A 21486-nucleotide genomic window follows, 5' to 3' on the forward strand; every position below is an offset into this window, starting at 1 on the left:
TCCTTTGAAGTATTGACTAAGGTGGACTTTACGAGGGACTTGAGTTCACATTTACTAAACAATTTGTATATATTTTTGGCTATGTATCACACGTATATACATTTCTACTCACTGAGGTTTTTAAATCACTTTACATCTTTTTTTTCACCTTCCCAGCTGTGAATTCTGTATCCTTAGGGAAAAATGGAGTTGTGGAACTGATGTTTAAAATCATCGGACCATTTAGTAAGAAGAATTCCAGTCTTATGAAGTGAGTAAATGTTTTAAGTGTAAATAGAGGTATATATACCCTTTGTTATTTTGGGCCTTACCATCTTGATCTGTACAATGAGCAGGTTGAGTTAAATTGTATCTAGGGTCCTTTCTCAGTTCTTAAATAGTGATTTAATTATGATAAAGATTTTCTTTAGTATAAAGTTTAATCTTCAAAAATATATCAAAATTAGATAAATTCATTGAACATAGTGTTATGGAAATTAAGACTTTGAACATTCCTAGATACTATAATAGGAAAAAAGACCATTTATAGAGTATCATTCATTCAGAAACATTTATTGAGTGCCTACTATATTCCCTACACAATTTTACAGTCTTTTAATGACTACTTCCTTCAGTCTTACAATTATCTGGATATATTTTAAATTTATACATTTCTTTTTTGTCAAAATCATGTTATTCTTTTTCTTACTTTGAGATATGTATATATATATCTCAAAATATGTGTTATATATGTGTGTATTTGTGTGTGTGTGTATATATACACACACACATCCATAAATAAATAAATAATAAATAAATATATACACACACACATATGCCCATATTCATTTGTAGGTCACTCAACCTCAGAAAATGAAAGCAGTTTCAGTTATTTCATTATATTTAGTACTTTCTTAAGCCAAATTAATGGTCATTCTTTAAAAAAAAATTTTATGGAATTTTTCAAATACAGCATTTATATTATATTAATTATTACTTATTATATTCAACAGTTATCAACATTCTGCCATGTTTGTTTCATTTATTCCCCCTCCAGACTTTTATTTATTTTTCCTGGGGTATTTTTAAGCAAATCCCAGATGTTATCCACATATATATGAATTTCTGTAAGCAAATACCAGATATTTTCTCACTTTTCCCCTAAATACTTCATTATGTAACTCTGCTAAATAGGGACCTAAAAAATAACCATAATACTATAATCATACTCAACAAAATGATTAATTCCCTAACACAATCTAAAATCCAGTGTATTTAGTTTTCTCCACTTGTCTCCAAATGCCCTTTAAAGCAAATATCAGCCATGACATTTATACTGTAAATTCTTTAGTATGATCACTATGAGACATAGTTTTTTTCTTTTAGTGTTACCAAAGTATCATTTCTTTGTTCAACAATATTAATAATTATTTAAGATCATCTAATATTTTCTGATTGTCTGAGGAATGTCTTTTTTTTACAGTTGGCTTGTTCAAATCAGGATCCAAATAAGGGCTCTACATTCTACTTGATTGATGTCTTGTAATTTTTTGCAGTCAATAACAGTCCCCCTACTTTTCCGTTCTGTTTGGTTTATTTGTTGAAGGAACTGAATGGCATCTTACAGAATGTCCCAACATAGATTAAGATGACTGTATACTGGGGTCACTTAATTTGTAGGTATATCCCTCAAATTTTCTGTAGACTGATGGAGCTTGAGGCTTGATTAGATTTGTTTTTTCTTTTTTTTTTAATGGTCAAAATATTTCATAGGTGGTGCTGGGTCTCTGTTTTGCACCACTTAAAATCATTGAGTTGAAATGTTCCATCCCCTTTCACCTAAAAACTTAGCAATATTTCATAGCATTGCCTGATCCATTATTTCTTAAAAGGTTCCAAAATAGTGACTTTTCTAATTTTCTCATTCTTTCTACTTTTATTAGCTGTGATTCTTTTATAAGGAAGAACTTGTCCACATCAACTATTTGGTTAAATTTTACAAATGAATAATGTCCAGAACATACCCAGTCTTTTCACCCTTACTTAGTAAAGGTCAAATATTTAGCTTTTACCCTGCTTGAAAATGGAAGCTTACTTGCACATATAATTATTTATTAAATATTATTTGGTGGGATGACAGCATATTTACTTATATAAAGATCATACACACAGAGCATCTGACGAAATGTGACAAGATAAAGAAAATGATTGTTCACAATTAGTAAAACCAACTTCCAGAATTGATGTAGTGTAGTGAGTGGGCTTTGGAGTCCAGCAGAACTTGATTTGCATATTAGCTCTTACTGGCTTCATGATATGAAGTAAGTTGCCTAACTTTTTATGCCCCAGTTTCCTGTCTGTAAAATGGTAGTGTTTTTGCCTACATCATAAGGTTGTTTTGAGGATTTAATGAGGTAATTCATGTAATTAGCACAATGCCTATATTAATGCAGTGTAATTAGTTTAGGTAAGTAATGTAGTAATGTGGATGTGAATGAGTCCTAGTTAATATTAAAAATATATTCTTTATCTTTAAAATTTTTATGCCTTTTCTCTTCTTGATCTTTAAAGTACTTTAAAATTAATCTTTATCTTGGTTATGATCTCCTACTTAAGATCTACATTACTCTATTGTAACCAAGTTACCAAACCTAATATAAAAAGTTGCTAGGAGAAAAGAACATTTCACAAGTATCTGTATAATATACAACATGGACTATTTCCAAAACCATGTAGAAATCAGTGGGTTTAAACTTCCGAGAAAGGAATGTACGTTATCTACATTATTCCTTCATTCTTTTTTCTATATTTTAAAAATAAAAAGTCTTTAAACTTTATTTTTACTTTAAAAAGGATAAACCATTCATTGACCAGACATCTATATCATGATTCCTTTATTATTTTGAATAATTGTAGGATCTCCCCCTTAATTAAACAATCTCAACATCTAGAGCATTTGTATACCAGTTCTTCCTCCCCTTAATGCCCTGCATTTAGTTAGTTGAAGAAGATTGAGGGTTATTATTTATGTTTGAAGAGTAGTGCTTTCCTTGAGAATTTCCTCTCCTTTCCAATTTTAGGTTTTGGATTTAAACATTGTTAAACTAGAAGGAAGCAACTCTAAAAGTTATTGTAACTCTTTCTGAGTTTCACTACAGGTTTGGAGGTTATTGCAAGGATTGACACCCCCCCCCCAACTTAAATAACTTCATGAGTTCCTGGGGCTTCAGTTTCTCCTCCCTCACTGCTCCCAAATGAATAAGCCACAGGCTGCTTTTAAAGCCATTGTTAGCTATGTTATTCTGTGTGGGACTTATGAAGACTGAAAAATATATGAGGAAGTATAAAATATTGGTGCTGAGAAATTCTAATTAACATATAAAAATGTACTTTTCAATAAATACTATTCTGTAATTGTTAGGTAACTTTTATATTATAAATTCATACTGGCTTATAACTGACATAGAATTGCAGAAATTCCTTTGTACTGAAGTTTTTAAAAATACCTTTTAAAAAACATCTTGGTAAAACTGTCAAGACGACTTTGTACCAAACTTGATAATTTCTTTTCTTCTAATGGGGCTGTGGAACAAGCATGATGGGCAGAAGGAATTGGGTGCGTATCCAGTTTTGGCAGTGTTGAAGAATAAACATCAAGAGAAAAACATGTAGTTTAAGGCTTAGAAAATGTCAGAGCACTTCTGTTTGGTTCAAATGTGTTGTAGACACTGCCAGCAGGCAGAAAGACTGTTTCTGAAAGTACTGTTAAGATTTTTTAAATTTTGAATTAAGACTTAGTTGTAGATAGGAAAATTCTGAGTTCATTGCAAATGATTGCCTCTAAGCGATTGTATTAGTTTCCTAGGACTGTTGTAACAAAGTACCTAGTACAAAGTTGGTAGTTTACAATAACAAATTTATTGTCTCTGAAGGCTGGAAGTTCAGAATCAACTTGTCAGAAGGACCAGTGTTCCCTTTGTAACCTGCAGGGGAGAATCCTTCCTTGCTTATTCCTAGCTTTTGGTGGTTTGCTGGCAATCTTTAATGGTCCTTGGTTGTAGGTGCAACATTTCTGTCTCTGCCTCTATCATCATATGGTGTTCTCTCCTTGTGTGTCTGTCTTCAAATAGTCTTCCCTCTTTTTATAAGAGCATCCGTCTTGATGGATTAAGGGCAGTCTACTCCAGCATGACTTCATTTTAACTAATTACATCTGCAAAGACCGTGTTTCCAGATAAGGCCACGTTCTGAGGTGCTAGAGGTTTGGACTTCAACATATCTTTTTGGAGGAGACTGACATTTCTGATTTCATAATTTTCTTTCTCAACAAGAATCTTGTATGATTTATTTTTCTTATCACTTAGTTTTTATGACCCTAGGCATATTATATTCTGAAATCCTTAGTTTCTTTATTCATAAAATGTGTCAATTCTATGGACTAGGAATTTTTTTTTAAAGAATTAAACTAGAAAACACATATACAAGGCATGTGTAACAATTTCTGGCGTTTATCAGGTCTTGCTGAATGAAGTCTTCTTTTCTTTTTTCCCCAAAATTGCCATTGTACTTAGAAGATCCATTTAGTTCTGATTTTGACCAATTTAAAAGTCATCCTTTTTCTGATAGTTTTATAGTCTTAAGTGCATTTTATTGAATAATTATAAGATTATGAAAAGTTTCTTACTGATGATTCAGTGCTGTGAAAATTCTGTTATAATTTTATAGTTTTCATTTACTTTTAACTTGCTATTACCAAAACTGCATATTGTTTTAAGAAAGTTACATGCAGGAGTTTATATTTTTTAGCGCATATACTGTTGTTTTTATTTTACAAATGTTATCATAAGTAAATGTTTATATGGTTTCTTTATTTGTGTCAATAAACCAAAATGTAACTGTTAATAACTTGCTCTAGAGGGTAGCAGTAATGAGCATTTATTATAAATGAGCACTTAGTCTGTACCTAGTCCTGGATTATTGTTTCAGGTTTTATTTTGAACCAGTATCCATCTTAAATCAGTATCCGTTTTAAATCTTCTAAGTCATCTTAGAAGTCATCATCTGGTCACGCTATGTGTACCACTAATGTGTATGCAGCTTTATTAACCTTATTATCTTGTTTTCAGTTTTAATTTCTTGAGTAGTTTTTCCATAGATGTGTACATTTTATTACATTATCTAGATTGTAAAATTATCTGTGAAAGAGATAACTTTGTTTTCTAATTTTATACCCATGAAGAACCTGCTACTGTGGGGATCTAGTAGGCATTCAACAAATGCTTAGTGATGAGTGAAATACTTAAATTTGACAGTGTACATATTTTCATGCAAATTAATTATCCTTGTTGAAATCTTACTAAGAGATACTGGCTTATATTTTTAAAGTTCCTGAAAGTTCCATTTCTTCAATAACTCATTTTTAAAAAAATATTTGAATTACAGGTTTTCCACAGTGATGTTATATATATTTTTAAAGCTGCTTAATGGCCCCTGATTTCACTGTGTGTAACTGCACATTTATATTCAAAGAATATATAAGTCCTCTAATGGGCAGTGAGAATTTTTGAGATGTTAATTAGGTCATTATTCTCTTTGGTGCCGTATGGCTGAAAAATGTTAAGGGTTCATACTTCCTCTCCCCAAACCTCCTAGTTCCAAAATATTTTACATTTGTTATTACATTAAATGTTAGGATTATTGCTTGATAGAGCTAAAATACTTTGAAGTCAGATAGCTACGAATATCTATAGAATTTTGTAGTTGCAAACTTTGTGTTAAAACTGGTTTTTGTTTTAATTTTTTTGTGAATCAGAATCTATGATTCTTAGTGTTATTCCTTTGTGAACTCTGTCCCAGTCAGACACAATCAGGTACAATGATTCCATTCGCCTAACCTCCGATACGAAGACTTAGACATTGTTAATTTTCTTCTTTTTCTTTCTTAAACATTTTTTTGGGTGCCTTTTAGTTGATATTTCAATCTTCCTCATATCCAATTTTAACCTGAAGGAAGTGAGGCATATAGAGAAACACCATATGTAATTGATTATAACAGGAATGACATTTGGAGTAGATACTAATTACTTATCTGAAAAGATTGTATGAATTTACTATTGTAGATTAATTTTACTAGTTTTGTTGTTGTTTGTGTTTTCTCATGTTGACAGGGTTGCTTTAGACACTCTTGCTGCATTGCTAAAATCAAGTAAGTTTTTAAATACTAGAAATACTAGATACTATTTTTCTGAGTATTCTATCTACTGTGTTAAAGAAACTGGAAATGTAGATTTAGTTTATGTTTATAAAGTTTGTTCATAATAATTTAATGTCAAAGTTGATTTTATCTTTTAGTACAGTTGATTGGTATATATCTAACTAAGATCATTTATGTTTATTGAGCTCTAATTTATCAGTACATTCATATAATTTATTCAAGTATATTGACTTCCTTTTTCTAAGTTACTTTCATAAACATAAAGCCTTGTTAGTAGGGGAAAGTAATATGTAAATATTATATAGTATCATTTTGAAAAAGTGATGCTAACATGGCCTTGAGAACATCTACCATGAAGAGTATCTTTGACAACTACTGTCTCTGTATAACATATGATTTTCAGTTAGGACCTCTTTATTAGAAGTTTTATTTCTACCATAAAATTCAAATTTATAACATTAAAAATGACCTAATTGTAAATTTATATTTTACTAAATGCATTTACAGACTAAAGCACAATTTTTTTAATTTTCAAAATTGAAGTATTGGAGGAAATATGTCTTAACACAATATGGTGCTTTTGGAGAGTAACCATCTGCATTATGTGCTTTTTTTTCTCTCCATGATACTCAGTGTCTGTATTTTAAATATTAATTTTTGTTAGCACTCCCATTACCCCATTCCATTAGTTGATTAAATTAACATCTCATTTAACCACAATAACATTTAGTCCTAAAGATCTATGTTGATGGCTTTCAATGTTATTTTTCCCCAAAACTGTCTGTTGATGGTGAGACCAACTTCCCCTTAAGTTTGATGAGAAGGACAGTAGCAAATGATTAATTGATTGAGAATCTGATATTTGGTAATGATTTATTAAATTTAAAGAATCACCTTAGGTATTAGTATTATATACTAGAGTGCATAAAATTCAGTTAACAGTTTTATCCTTGAAATGAAATGTGTGTTATTCAATTAGATTAGCTATGTAGCTTTGTTTTCATATATGATGTGATAAACTTTAGACCAAGATTAGAATATTTGGATTAATTTCAAAGATATCTGTAGCCTTGCTTTGATGTGCCCTCCCTGCCTTTGTGGTTCAAATTGTTTAAAGATTAATTTTTAAATTAATGTAGACATATTTTTTTGATTTAGAGTAGATTAAAATAGCCATTAAAACTAAACTCTTATTAAAGCTTACTAATTTTCAGAATCACTGATGACAAAGTCACTAATTCGAAGTCAGTAAAAACTCAAACTCTAAGTTTCAGGTATTTTTAGAAATCAGTTAACGTAAAATGACTGAAATGCTGATATCTTCAGTTTTAAATAATAAGCTTCCTTTTACTCCCTCCCTTCTTCTCCTTCAAAGGAGGATGGTGGGCAAACATATCTGTTTGCTCCATCAGGTAAAAAAGTAACTGACAAGTAAATGATCCTGGATTGCAGATAGATCTGCTCACTTCTCTTAAGAGTCACTCAGCTCCTGTGTTTGAGTTATGCACAAGTTTTTTATTTGATCTTCAATAAAGAATTTAAATATTTCTCATAAATACCATTTAGGCTTTTGGGAATTCCAGTGGAAACACAGTTTGTAATAGGAGTTACAGTGATTCTTAAAAGACATTATGCTAGTAATATTTTTTAAGTATTACTGGTAATACTAAAAAGCTAGTAAGCTAAAGGCTTATATATTCCAATTGGTGTGAACAAAATGTGTATATTTGTTTAAAATACATGAAACTATTGTTAGTCAGAACTATTGAACTGTTCTATAGATAGCCACAGCCTTAGCAAACTAGCTCTTCTAGACACAACAAAGGTATTAAACCTTTTACATAAGAAAGTGCCCCCCTCCTGCCCCTGTGAGTTTCTTCCAGCTCTCAAATATCAGAACATAATTTCTAAGAGGGCATTAATAAGTTTGTTGATCTCAGTGTCTTTATGTTTTAGGTGGGTATTAGCACATTTAAAACTGTAGTAATTCTTTCAGGCAACTAAAAGCAGCACAGCCTTACTGTTGCATTATCTTAGTGTCCATGCCATGAGCCAGGTGGTCATTTTATACGTAAATGTAGATGAGGAAGAGATTGGCATTTCTTTCTAATTAAACAACCTCAGATGGGTTGGTATTACACATTATCTTCCACTTCTATCATTGGCCCACCCATGTGGTGCTGGGTGGCCCAGGATGTTGCTAAGATATGATTCCCTTGTGCTCATCTTAGTGAAATGCACCCTTTTGGTTAAAAATCTTAAATATTAACATAAAAAAATGAAGTACATCAAATTTATGGATTTATTTCTGTTAATTTTACCCCAATAAAATTGACTGTTTACAAAAAATTTTTTTGATGCAGTTTTTTCATATATTAAAAAATTAATGACAATAAAGCACTATCTTCTAATCATATAATGCTTCTTACATTTCACTTACTAAAAAGTTGTTTAAGTACTTTTCACTTAGCTTTGTTGTAGCATGGATATTTATATAATTGTGGGGGTAATTAAAATTTAAAATAATTTCAATAGAAATGCATAAAATTTGTAATAGGAACTACAATCCAATGGAGTTTATTTCACACAAAGATTGTAATATAAGTTGCGATAATGATAATGGCTTTTGACAAAATCATAGTCACAGCTAGTGAGTTAAAGGCTTATATATTCCTTTTGGTGTAATGAAAGTCAGTATATGCATAAGTTTTAAAATATATGAAAGTTTTGTTAGTATTAACATTTAAAAATATACAACCTTAGTTGTGTTAAAGATATTTTGATATTTATTAACCACAAAACAATATATGGGCAGGTTTCTGGAAAATTACTTGGAACTTGTCATATTTATTTTGTTAGCTAAAAAATATTTAAATATGTGGTTGCCATTTTTTTTGGAAAAAAAGTTTTGTAAGACTTCATTCCAGTATTGTGGTTATGTTTTTAATTTGATTTATTCTACCAGTGTCTCTTATTATTTAAAAAATATTCTTTCTCAATTTTCTTTTGTTAAAGAAACAAATGCCAGGAGAGCTGTAGACAGAGGATATGTCCAAGTCCTTTTAACAATTTATGTAGATTGGCACCGCCATGATAATCGGCATAGAAACATGCTCATTCGAAAAGGAATTTTACAGAGTTTAAAAAGTGTTACAAGCATCAAGTTGGGAAGAAAAGCATTTATTGATGCCAATGGGATGAAAATTCTTTATAACACTTCACAAGTGAGTTTTTAATTTTCTTCCTGTTATTATGATTATCTATTAATGATAGGATTTGGTTCTTAAGAATACTTAGTATTTCTAAAAATACTCAAAAAGTATGATAAATATATTTTAAAAATCCGAAAGCCAAAAGGCACAATCGTTTCTCAAATGTGACATCAGACTGAGTTCTAGAAAGTGCTCAGTGCGTATGTCTGCAATATGAGATTTTTCCCCCATACGTAAAAGGAAGATGTATATAAATCTCTCCACTGGGCAGGAAAGAATTCCATATAGCCACATTTTCTAAGGTGTGCAGTTGGCTGTACTCAGTTTTGTATGTTCCCCTCATAAGTATTCACGAATCCTTTATGGCTGGTAAGGCAGATATGTTGTTTGTGAGTGTTCTCAGTCTTTCTTCTGGAGAGAATATTTTTAAATAGTGCAGGTACAGAAGTGAAACCTGGAGTTAGGAATCCTGGTTCTGCCAGCCATCTTATGCATAAACCTTCTCAACAATATCTTTAGCAAGATTCTAGCATCTGTAGAAGACTGTCAGTTATGGAGAGTGGGGATATTGCAAAGTAACCTTTTATTTTTACAAGGCTATAATTATTAGAACAAAATCTGTCTTGAAAATTCTAACCAGTCATCTTGGTTGTGCCCTCTTGGTCTTACACACAACAAATAATCTTTTTCTGTGTGAGAGTAGTTAAGAACACATATTTTATGTTAACTCTTAGCTTTTTCTTTTCTAGATCAATCACATGCATTTATTTTTACTATTCCTAATGTAGACAGTGATGGATATTTGATATATGAGGAAGAATTGGGTGACTTTGTTTATGCCACTTCACATTTATGAGCCTTAGTTTTTCATCTGTTTTGACAGGTCAGGTGTGAAGATTTCTACTGAAAATTTCACAGGTTATCAAAATGCCATCTAAAGCCATCTAGATGTCAATTGTCAATAATAATAACAGTGTTATATGAAATAGTTTCAAATTCCCTGTTCACTAGTCCTTCTCAAGATTAGATACCAGGATAGGAAATTAAACTCTTAAAACTTAAAATTGTGATATTCAGGCTATTCTTTTATAAGTTGAACAGCTAACTTATTAGGGGTACTATTGCATGATAACTGATAGAATTTTGAGAAAGGCTCAGCCAAATGCACATTTCTTTTTATTTTTTACACCTTTCTTAATTTCTTAATCTTTCTTCTTTTTTTCTTCTTCCCTTAAATTTTCATTTTTATTTTATACCCTAGGCTTGCTAAATGCTCCCTAAGTCACTCATAGATATTACTTAGTGCTTTGGTGACTTCTGGTACCAAAGATGGTACTGATTTCTGCTTAGTTAAAATATTTAAGGAAAATTATTGCTAAATTTGCCATATGAGGTTCTTACTTACAAAGAGATATTTCTGATTAGTCAAAGCTGTTTTATAATTATGTTAAAAATATTGTTTTTTGTGGTATTTGCCTTTTGAAAATTATTAATATATTACTTTCCGAAGTCATGTAAAATTGTTTCACTTATTCACCAAAGGCACATTATCTTTTTTTTCTTTTCTTATAAAACAGGAATGTTTGGCAGTCAGGACCCTTGATCCTCTTGTCAACACCTCCAGTCTGATAATGAGGAAGTGTTTCCCTAAAAATCGCCTGCCACTCCCAACGATTAAAAGTTCTTTCCATTTCCAGTTACCAGTTATTCCTGTGACTGGACCTGTGGCCCAGCTTTACAGTTTACCCCCTGAAGGTAGGACCACATGCTTCTTGCTGGCTTTCAGTGGTTATTGGAATTGTGTGACTTTATCTATTTTTGCTTTTGTTCATCTCCCTAGCAAAAGAAGGCTTTAATGAACATGATAAACTTTCATATTATTTTTTAGTTAATAAATATTTCTTCAAATATAAGAAATTGAGATTGAGTAATTAAGGGAAGGAATGTGGGGTGTACTACATATGTGGAAATGTGAATTGTGAAAAACTTTAAGTACCACACAGGAACAGTATTTGATAATTTATATAAATTTTCAAAATCTAAGAATGTAAACATTAACTGTTTAGGTAATTATATTTGAGCTTACATTTGTACCTGTTTAATGAACTTCATTTTTTAAAGTTAAAGGTGTCTAATCATCAAATATATTATGGTTTATGTTTAACAAAACTTGCACAGTTACTTACCTGATAGAAAATATGAAATTATCATAAATTGGCTCTTTGTCATTTTTGGTGCAATATTGTGTACATAGCAAAGGAAGTAAGAGTTTCCACTTCTTAATGTGGGGAAAAGGCAGAATTTTTTTGATAAGACATAGAAAAATTAAAAAGAGAAAGTAGTCTAGGCTATTAATAGAATATCTAAAGTATTTTCTTGTTAGGTGATCACTTTTTTAAGAAGTAAGAGGTTTTTAATTATATTTAAAAGCAACTCTTTGAAGTAAGTGACTTAAGAAAAGTTTCAAGTAATTATAATTAGTTTATTATCCTCGATATAGATTTACCTATGGTATATATCACAGAGTTCACTGTTATGATTGCATTTCTAAAGTATTTAATTATTAAAGTAGAAGTTTAGTCTACACAAAATATCAAAATGGATTATTCAGAAACTTCCTTTAAAAGGTTTAAAAGTCTAAGTCTGGGACTTGATTAAACATAGCTGAGTGAAAACAGTGATCTAATTGCTTCTTCTCATTCCATTTAAAATTGCCAACAGACTTCAAAAATAGGAGAAAAATCTGTACTGAATCTGAAAACTAGATAAAAGGAGCATTCTCATGGAATAAACGTAGGGTGTGCAACAAACATGTTGGAGAAAAGAATAGATTAAGGAAGAGTGTCAACTCTATTCACCCTTCTATGAAATGCAGTATCTCTGGCTCCAGGTTGAGGGCCACTAGTATCTAATTTGGAGGGACAATCTAGGAGCTGTTGGAATTTCTTTCTCCCTCTCAATGTAGGATTATGGAAGTTTAAGTGGTGGTCTAACTGGTAGAAAGCTGTGAAACTTTGCTATATGTGGCAGGTAGTAACACTGGGAGAGAGATAGGATATACCCCGGAGTGTTCTTTGTTCAGTGTCCAAAATAATCACATGGATAGAGAAAGCTGACTTGTAGTGCAGGGAATATATCAAACATGGGGAAAAAAAAGACAGAGATAATATTTTTCTGAGGGCTCCTTTTCTGCATCATTTCAGACTGATGGATCACTGAACTAGAAATGGAGACTTTAATTGACTAAGAAGGCTTCATGAATAAGATGTGAGAGCAGGGTTCTAATAGCAATTGCATAGACACAAGGAAAACACCCTGCTCTCCATCATTTTCTCACATATCAGGCTTCATTACATTTATCACAATTTTCATTATTTTTTACCATCCTCAGTTAGACTGTAAATTCCACGAAGCTAGGACTATCGTTATACCTTCATTTTATCCTCAGCATGCGTTAGATTGCATGAGTTATAATAAATGTGCATTTAACATTTGTTAATGGATGAATTGAGCTGGCCTCAAGACTTATTCTCTTAAACATTTAATGCCAAAAGATAGTGAAGCAGATGCTGGAGATTCGAAGGAAAAGAGTTCTGACTCAAGATTTCTGAACCGTTATTAGAAGCCACTCATATGTGAAGGTGACATATTCTTAGATATGCAAGGGTACAGAAGCATATTGCCCAGGAACCCTTCTGAAGTAATTATATGAAATAATACTTCCGCCAGGCCAGTGATGAATTAAGTCAAGAATGCAGAAGACATGGTAGTAGAGTAATTGTATTTAACATTACAAATTGTTAATTATGTAATACTAAATAGTTGCTCTACTATTATTTTGAAATATATCAACTAATTTTTGGTGAAAGATACATAATATACGGCTATAGTAAACTGGGTCTTTTGCAATTTATATTCATGGATTTCTTAAATTATAATATTGCTGTATTTCTAAGATGGTAATTATAGAAATAGTGGACCAAATATGTGTTTCAAAATGTAAAAGTAACATCTAGAGCAGAGATCCTTAGACTAGAATCTACTGAACCATAAGAATCCATGGATGGACCTCAGACACTAAGAACCCTTTGAAATTCTGTATAAAATAATGTATATTTCTTCTTGGAAAAAATTCTTGAAGAGGTCCATTGATCACTGCTATAGAAAAGTAAGAAAATTTCCAACATGCACAAAATCCGGAGAATGCTGAATACAAAGCGAGAACAAGCAAATCAATTTCAGTAATAAGATATCTAAAAGGATAAAATACTCCCATTAAAAAAAAAAGAGACTCTCAGGTTGGGTTGAAAACAAAATCTAAGTAGCTGGTACATCCTGGAAACTCTTAAAACAGTAAGACTGAAAGCTTAAAATGAACAGATTGGCAACTGTGTATCTGTTTTTCTCAGCTCAAGAAAGGTGAGGAAGACATTATTACTACCCCACAAAATATAAATACAGAACAAAATGTTTAAAGCAAGATATCAAAGATGATTTTATGCAAGCTAGATAATAACAAGTGTGCCAAGCACTAGAACAAAGGTAGATAAAGCTATAATTATTTGGATAATATGGAGAAATTGGTAGAAACACAGCATTAGTGGGTGATTTTAATATACCTCTAAGTTCTTGGCAAGTTAAATAGAGGAGATCCAGTCAATCTAAGTGGATGCTAAAGATAGCTCCTGTTAATACATTTGAAAATATGATTGAGATGGACAATATTTTAGGGAAATATAAATAACTAAAATTGACTTAAATAGTAGCAAACCCACAATTGAATATGCAATCAAGTTGCCTTCAGTGAAGACACCAAACAACGATGACTTTATAAATTAGTTCTTTCAACTTTCAAGAAATTTTCCTATGCTTTATTTTCCAGAGCATAGAAAAAAGAGAAAAGTTTAGAAGCTAGTATGTTGCTGAAATCAAAACCTGGTAAGAATAACCTGAGACAACTTACAGATCATTGTCACTCATGAAAATAAATATAAAAATCTAAAATACTAGCATATTGAATTGAGCTGCATTTTCAGATATAGGACACTTTGACAAAGTAAGGGTTATTTTAGAAAGTAAGTTTATCGTAATATTAAGACTTTAATTAAAATTTATCAGTAGGTCAAAGCACAAAAACCAATGATTATGTTAATAAATGCCATGAAGAATTTTGATAAAAATCATTATTAGTTCCAGATAAAATTTCTTAAGGAATATTTTCCCTGCTAACTGAGTATTATCTAATTCAAATCAGCAACCAACATCACAAATAGTTATGAAGTGTTAGAGGAAGCCTTTCTTAACCATTATTAGTTAATATTGTTTTGAAAACTCTGGCCAAATCAGTAAGACAGGGAAAGGAAAGGTATTAATCATTAAAAGAGTGAGATAAAGTTATATCAGTGTCTGCAGAGGATGTTATTGCTCATATGGAAAATTCAAGCAAATCAAGTATAAAATGTATCTTAGACCAGATAAAAGTTCAATGAAGTCCTGTTTACAAGATAGATGAATAAAATTCACTAGTTTTCCTTCGTGTGTGCACGCATGTGTATGTATATGTATGTATCAACAAAAAACAGTAACAGAAAACACAAAGGGAAAGATCACATTTATAGGAGCAATAGGACGAACAAAATAAACCCCTTGGAATATACTTTCCAAAACCTTATGGAAAGTGCTGACTTGTACCTTTTAATTGTTATATCATACGGATATAGTATAATTTATCTAACTAGTTTCCTATTGATAGCCATTTAAGTTTTTTCCTATGTTTTTGTCTTCACTATAAATGAGCCAAGGACATTTTGAAAACTAACAACAAGGATGATTTATATTCCCTGATTTTAATTGTGAGATTAAGTTATAATGATTGATATTTATTGGTGATGGTACAAGAATAGATCATTGGAATAGAAAAGAAGGTCTCAGACACCCTAAGCTATATGACATTTCACATCTGGAGTATGAAACCAAAGGAAAATACCTATAAAGGAAGAAATTTGACAGGTTTGCCTAAAATATAAAAACATATTTTCTCTTTGATGTTGAACTGCATTTTCCCTTCTCCCTATCCAAGGAGTTGTCTTTCTTGTTTGCAATAGGCTTTTCTGAAATCAGTGCCTTCTTTTTTCCTAACAGTTCTTTTACCAAATGTCAGTTTTTCCTATGTTTATCCACGACTAACTGGCATTAGTACATTGACATAAATAGACCCAGTTACTATATGCAATATAAATACTTACTTTGTGTGGTCTATTTCTGAAAGAATTTAGAGCAATTTTGTAACTCTGCTTGTTAGGATAGACTGAGCTGCTGTTACACAGTGACCCAGTACAGTACCACAGTCCTTCAAGCAACAATAGTAATAACAGACATTTTTATAGCACATACTCTCTCTTTTTTAGAAATAAGTTTATTTATTTATTTATTTATTGACTGTGCTGGGTCTTTGTTGCTGCGCGCAGGCTACTCCTTGTTGCGGTGCATGGGCTTCTCATTGTGGTGGCTTCTCTTATTGCGGAGCATGAGCTCTAGGCGCATGGGCTCAGTAGTTGTAGCACACGGGCTTAGTTGCTCCATGGCATGTGGGATCTTCCCGGACCAGGGATTGAACCCATGTCCCCTGCATTGGCAGGCGGATTCTTAACTACTGCACCACCAGGGAAGTCCCATATAGCACATACTCTTTGCCTGGCACGTTATATATATTAACTCCTTTAAGTCTCCCAAGAACAGTATGTGTGGGTATCTCCATTTTATAGATGAGGAAACTGAGACACAAATAACTTATGTAACTTGCTCAAGGTCAAGTAGTTAGTAACTCAAGGAACCAGGATTTGAATTAGGTATTCTGTCTCCAGAGCCTATTTGCTACACTGCCATGAGATAGATTTTTTTTTTTTTTCTCTCACATACCCATCCAGAAGATGGGTAGGTGATCCTGGACAGTAGGCCTCTGTCCACCAGGTCATCAAAGGAAAAAGATTCTTTTTGTTTTCATCATCTCCTATGGTGGTTTCCTCATGTGCATGTGGAAAATGGTAATGGAAGAAAATGGAGAGGGCAATTTTCTTTTTAAAGGATGGGACCTGGAGTTTGTATTTACAACTTTGCCTCACATACTGTTGGCCAAAAATTAGTCATATGGCTGTAACTACTGTGAGGGAGGCTGGCATCTATAACCTCTAGCTAAAACTCAGAGGTTCTGTTACTGAAATGAAGGAGAGGAGAACAAATACTTGGGTGGGAGGAATTTATAATCTTTGCTATAATAAATCACATTGGAAATGGAAGTATAAAAGAGTTTAAAGAAGGTTACATCAGCAAGATGGAAGGGTAGGACGTCCCAACACTCGTCTCCCCTGCAAATGCAGCAAAAACAATAAATAACCAACTACAAACTGATGAAAATATCTCAGGGATAGCTCTGAACTTCAATGAAGAAGCATCAGAAACCATGCAGAACTCAAAACCTGAGGATGGCCACATAGAAAAGTACAGGAAGCATTTTATCTCCATCACCCCATCCCCCAGTCCAGAGCAGCTTGGTACCAGAGAGTTCCCCTCAGTAGAATTTTACCCCATGGAGAAAAGGACAGCAGAAGAATCCTGGTGAGCCTTGTTGCTGTGGATGTTTATAGCCTTTGTTTCCGAGGCTTCCCAAGTCTTCACCAAAGTTGCTTTCAGCTGACGGAGCTGCCTGGAGTCCTGCCTCTTGCATTTGTTCCTTGGGGATGGAGCTCTTGCTGTGGGATCATATAGCTGCTGCATCTCCCCTCAGCTGGACTCACTACAGTGAGCCCCAGAGTTCCAGACCTCATTTTCATGAGAGATATGCACATTCTCACACCTTAGACACCAATGCCACTGCCACAGCAAGTGTACCAGTGCCCAAGGACTCAGACTTTATGGTGGTTCCACATGCACCTGATTGTAGGACCCTGGCTGGCTCTGTTACTGCTGTGAGATCCAGCATACCAGATCAGGTGCCAAGGGGGATCCCCTTAGCTAGAACTTCCTCGTATAGGCAGGAAAGAGGACTACAAGAAGACCCTAGCAGCCTTTGCCCCTGAGGATCCCAATAGCCCTAGCCACCACTGCTACCTGAGGACCTCCATAGTATAGGCCACAGAAGACCCCTACAGTCAGTGCTGATGTTGACCTCAACTGATGGAGCTGCATAAAGACGCCATCACTGTGCCTTCCCAGGAAGCAAAGTTGCTGCATGCTACCCAGCTGGTGCTCTTACAGTCACCTTCAGGTGAAAGTTTTTCCCTACCCAAGCCAGTCCAAAAAGGCTGGAAGAGTTGACTGCATCCTCAGATGTGCAGACATCAATACAAAACCTTCAGAAACCTGGAAAAGCAAGGAAACATGACACTGCCAAAGGAACACAGTAACTTTTCAGTAACTGAACTTAAAGAAATGGAGGTCTGTGAGTTATCTGAAAAAGAATTCAAAGTAAAGAAGCTCAGATACTTCAAGAGAAGACAGAAGCAATTCAGTGAACTTAGGAAAACAATACATGAACAAATTGAGAAGTTCAATGAAGAGAAAGAAATCATAAAAAGAACCAAATTCTGGACCTGAAGAATACAATGAATAATGCAGTAGAGAACTTCAGTATCAGGCTCAATCAAGCAAAAGAAAGAATCTGTGAACTCGAAGACAGATCTCATGATATTATAAGGTCAGAGGAGAAAAAGAAATCAGAAAGAAAAAGAGTGAAGAAGGCCTATGTGAATAGTGGAACACGATTAAGTGAAACAACATCTGTGTAATGGGAATCTCAGAAGAAGAAGAAGAGAGAAAGGGACAGAAAACTTATTTAAAGACATAGTGGCTGAAAACTTACCAAATCTGGTGAAGATATGGCTATGTAGGTGCACAAGCTCAGAGATCTGCAAATAGATTCATCCCTAAGAGATCTTCACCAAGACATTTTCATCAGGCTCTTAAGGCAAAGGGAGGATTTTGAAAGCAACTAGAGAAAAAACTTGTTACCTATCTGGTAATACTGATAAGCCTATTAGTAGATTTCTCAGGAGAAGCCTTGCAGGCCAGGAGAGAGTGGGATGATATATTCAAATTGCTTGAAGAAGAAAACTGTCAATCAAAAACACTTTACCTGGGACTTCCTGGTGGTACAGTGGTTAAGAATCCGCCTGCTAATGCAGGGGACACGGGTTCAAGCCCTGCTCTGGGAAGATCCCACATGCCGCGGAGCAACTAAGCCCGCGAGCCACAGCTACTGAGCCCACGTGCCACAACTACTGAAGCCCGTGCACCTAGAGCCCATGCTCTGCAACAGGAGAAGCCACCGCAATGAGAAGCCTGCTCACCTCAATGAAGAGTAGCCCCTGCTTGCTGCAACTAGAGAAAGCCCATGTGCAGCAATGGAGACCCAACACAGCCAAAAATAAATAAATTAATTTAAAAAAAAAAACTTTACCCATCAAAGTTGTCCTTCAGAAATGAGAGATAAAGAGTTCAACAGAAAAACAAAAGCTGAATGCCCACTCTCACCATTTTTACTCAGCATAGTACTAGATATCCTAATTATAGCAATTAGGCTAGAAAAAAGAAAGAAAATACATCCAAGTCAGAAAGGAAGAAATGAAATCATCTCTGTTTGCAGATGACATTATCTTATATATAGAAAGCTGTAACATCTCCACCAAAAAACTGTTAGAACTAGTAAATGAATTCAGTAAAGGTACAGGACACAAAGTTAATATACAAACCATCAGTTGCGTTTCTACACACTAATAATGAACTATCTGAAAGAGAAATTAAGAAAGCAATCCCATTTACAATAGCATCAAAAACAATAAAGTAGGGCTTCCCTGGTGGCGCAGCGGTTGAGAGTATGCCTGCCAATGCGGGGGACACGTGTTCGTGCCCCGGTCCGGGAGGATCCCACATGCCACAGAGCGGCTGGGCCCGTGAGCCATGGCCGCTGGGCCTGCGCGTCCGGAGCCTGTGCTCCGCGGCGGGAGAGGCCACAACAGTGAGAGGCCCACGTACTGCTAAAAAAAAAAAAAAAAAAAAAAAAAAAAAAAAAAAAAAAAAAAAAAAAACAATAAAAAAAACAATAAAGTACTTACAAATAAGTTTTACCAAGGAATTGAAAGACCTGTACACTGATCAATAAGACGTTGTTAAAAGTTATTGAAGACACACAAAAAAAATTGAAAGATATCCTGTATTCTATAATTGGAAGAATTAATATGAAAATGTTCATGCTGACCAAAGTGATCTTCAGAATCAATGCAATCCCTATCAAAATTCCAGTGTCATTTTTCACAGAAATGCAAAAACTATCCTAAAATTTGTATGGAACCACAAAAGACCCCAGATAGCTAAAGCAATCTTGAGAAAGAAGGAGAAAGCTGGAGGCATCACACCTCCTGATTTCAAGCTATTATGAAGCTATGGTAATCAAAATAGTATGGTACTCAAATAAAGCAGGGCACACAGACCAGTGAAACAGATTAGAGAGCCCAGTCATAAACCCAAACATATTATGGTCAACTAGTTTTTGATAAGGGTGTCAAGAACACACAATGGGGAAAGGACAGTCTCTAATAAATGGTATTGGGAAAACTATGTATCCACAAAAGAATGAAACTGGACCCCTGTCTTACACCATTCTCAAAAATTGACTCGAAATGGATAAAAGACTTTACATATAAGGCCTGAAACTATAAAACTCCTAGAAGAAAACTTAAGGGAAAAGATCCTTGACATTTGTCTTAGCAGTGATTTCTCAGGTAAGATAACAAAAGCACAGGCAACAGAAGCTAAAATAAATGAGTGGGACTACAACAAACTAAAAAGATTCTGCAGAGCAAAGGAGACAATATATTGAAAAGGCAACCTACAGAATGGGAAAAGATAATTGCAAACCATATATCTAATAAGGGTTTAATATCAAAAAAATACAAAGAACTCACATAGCCGAATAGTACAAAAGAAGGCAGTTCAATTAAAAGTGGGCAAAGGACTTGAATAGACATTTTTCCAAAGAATTATGTACAAATAGCCAGTAGATAATGAAAAGGTGCCTTACATCAATAATCAGGGAAATGCAAACAAAAACCACAAAGAGATATTACCTCACACTTCTTAGAATGGCTATTATAAAAAAGAAGAGAGAGCAAATAACGAGGATTTGGAGAAAACAGAACCCTTATACACTGTTGGTGGGAATGTAACATGGTACAGCTAATATGGAAAAGGACATGGAGATTCCTCAAAAAATTAAAAAATTAAAAAAAAAAATTAAAAAAAAAATTAAATACCATACCAGCAAACCCACTCCTGGGTATATACCCAAAGGAATCAAAGTCATTATCTTAAAGAGATATCTGTATACCCATGTTCATTCCAGCATTATTTACAACAGCCAACATTTGTAAACAACCTTAATGTCTTTCCATGAATGAATGGCTAAGGAAAAGTGATTCATATATAAGATGTACATATATCATATATACAAATATTATTCAGCCAATTAAAAAAAGGAAATGCTGCCATTTGCAACAACATGGATACATGGATGAATCTGGTAGGCATTTATGCTAAGTGAAATGTGCAAGGCAGAGGAAGACAAATACTGTATGGTGTCACTTATATGTGGAATCGTTGAATAAAAAAAGAAAACCGATTTCATAGAAACAGAATAGAAAGTTGGATTCCAAGGGCTGGGAGAATGGTAAATGGGGTAATAAGGTTAAAGGGTATACATTTTCAGTTTTAAGAAGATTAAGTTCTGAGGATCTAATGTACAACATGGTGACTATAGTTAATAGTACGGCATTGTGTATTGAGTTTCTGAGAGTAAATCTTAAGTATTCTCACCACATGCACACGCACACACACATACACAAAGTGTTAACAGTGTTAACCATGTGAGGTGATGGACGTATTAATTATCTCCATCTTGATAATCATTTTACCATGATTTACCATTTTACCATATATCATCACATTTTACACTTTCCGTATATACATTTTACCATGATTTACCATTTTACCATATATCATCACATTTTACACTTTCAATATATACAGTTA

At 33.5% G+C, this 21486-nt stretch overlaps 1 protein-coding gene across 3 annotated transcripts in view; it reads left to right on the plus strand.

Annotated features, from left to right (window-relative positions):
* Positions 1–21486, plus strand: part of AGTPBP1 (ATP/GTP binding carboxypeptidase 1) — a gene marked incomplete at both ends in the record, with an annotated part of 140949 nt that overhangs the window by 27230 nt on the left and 92233 nt on the right. For 2 of the 3 annotated variants that reach the window (XM_079705796.1, XM_079705797.1), the window contains 4 exons: positions 157–250; positions 6147–6184; positions 9209–9417; positions 10983–11160. In XM_079705796.1, the coding sequence (XP_079561922.1) occupies positions 157–250; positions 6147–6184; positions 9209–9417; positions 10983–11160 (519 nt within the window). The remainder of the gene's footprint in view (positions 1–156; positions 251–6146; positions 6185–9208; positions 9418–10982; positions 11161–21486) is intronic. The other variant, XM_079705798.1, reaches the window with a different exon arrangement.

This window comes from Hyperoodon ampullatus (assembly GCF_949752795.1).
Source record: "Hyperoodon ampullatus genome assembly, chromosome: 6".
Classification (NCBI taxonomy): Eukaryota; Metazoa; Chordata; class Mammalia; order Artiodactyla; family Ziphiidae; genus Hyperoodon; species Hyperoodon ampullatus.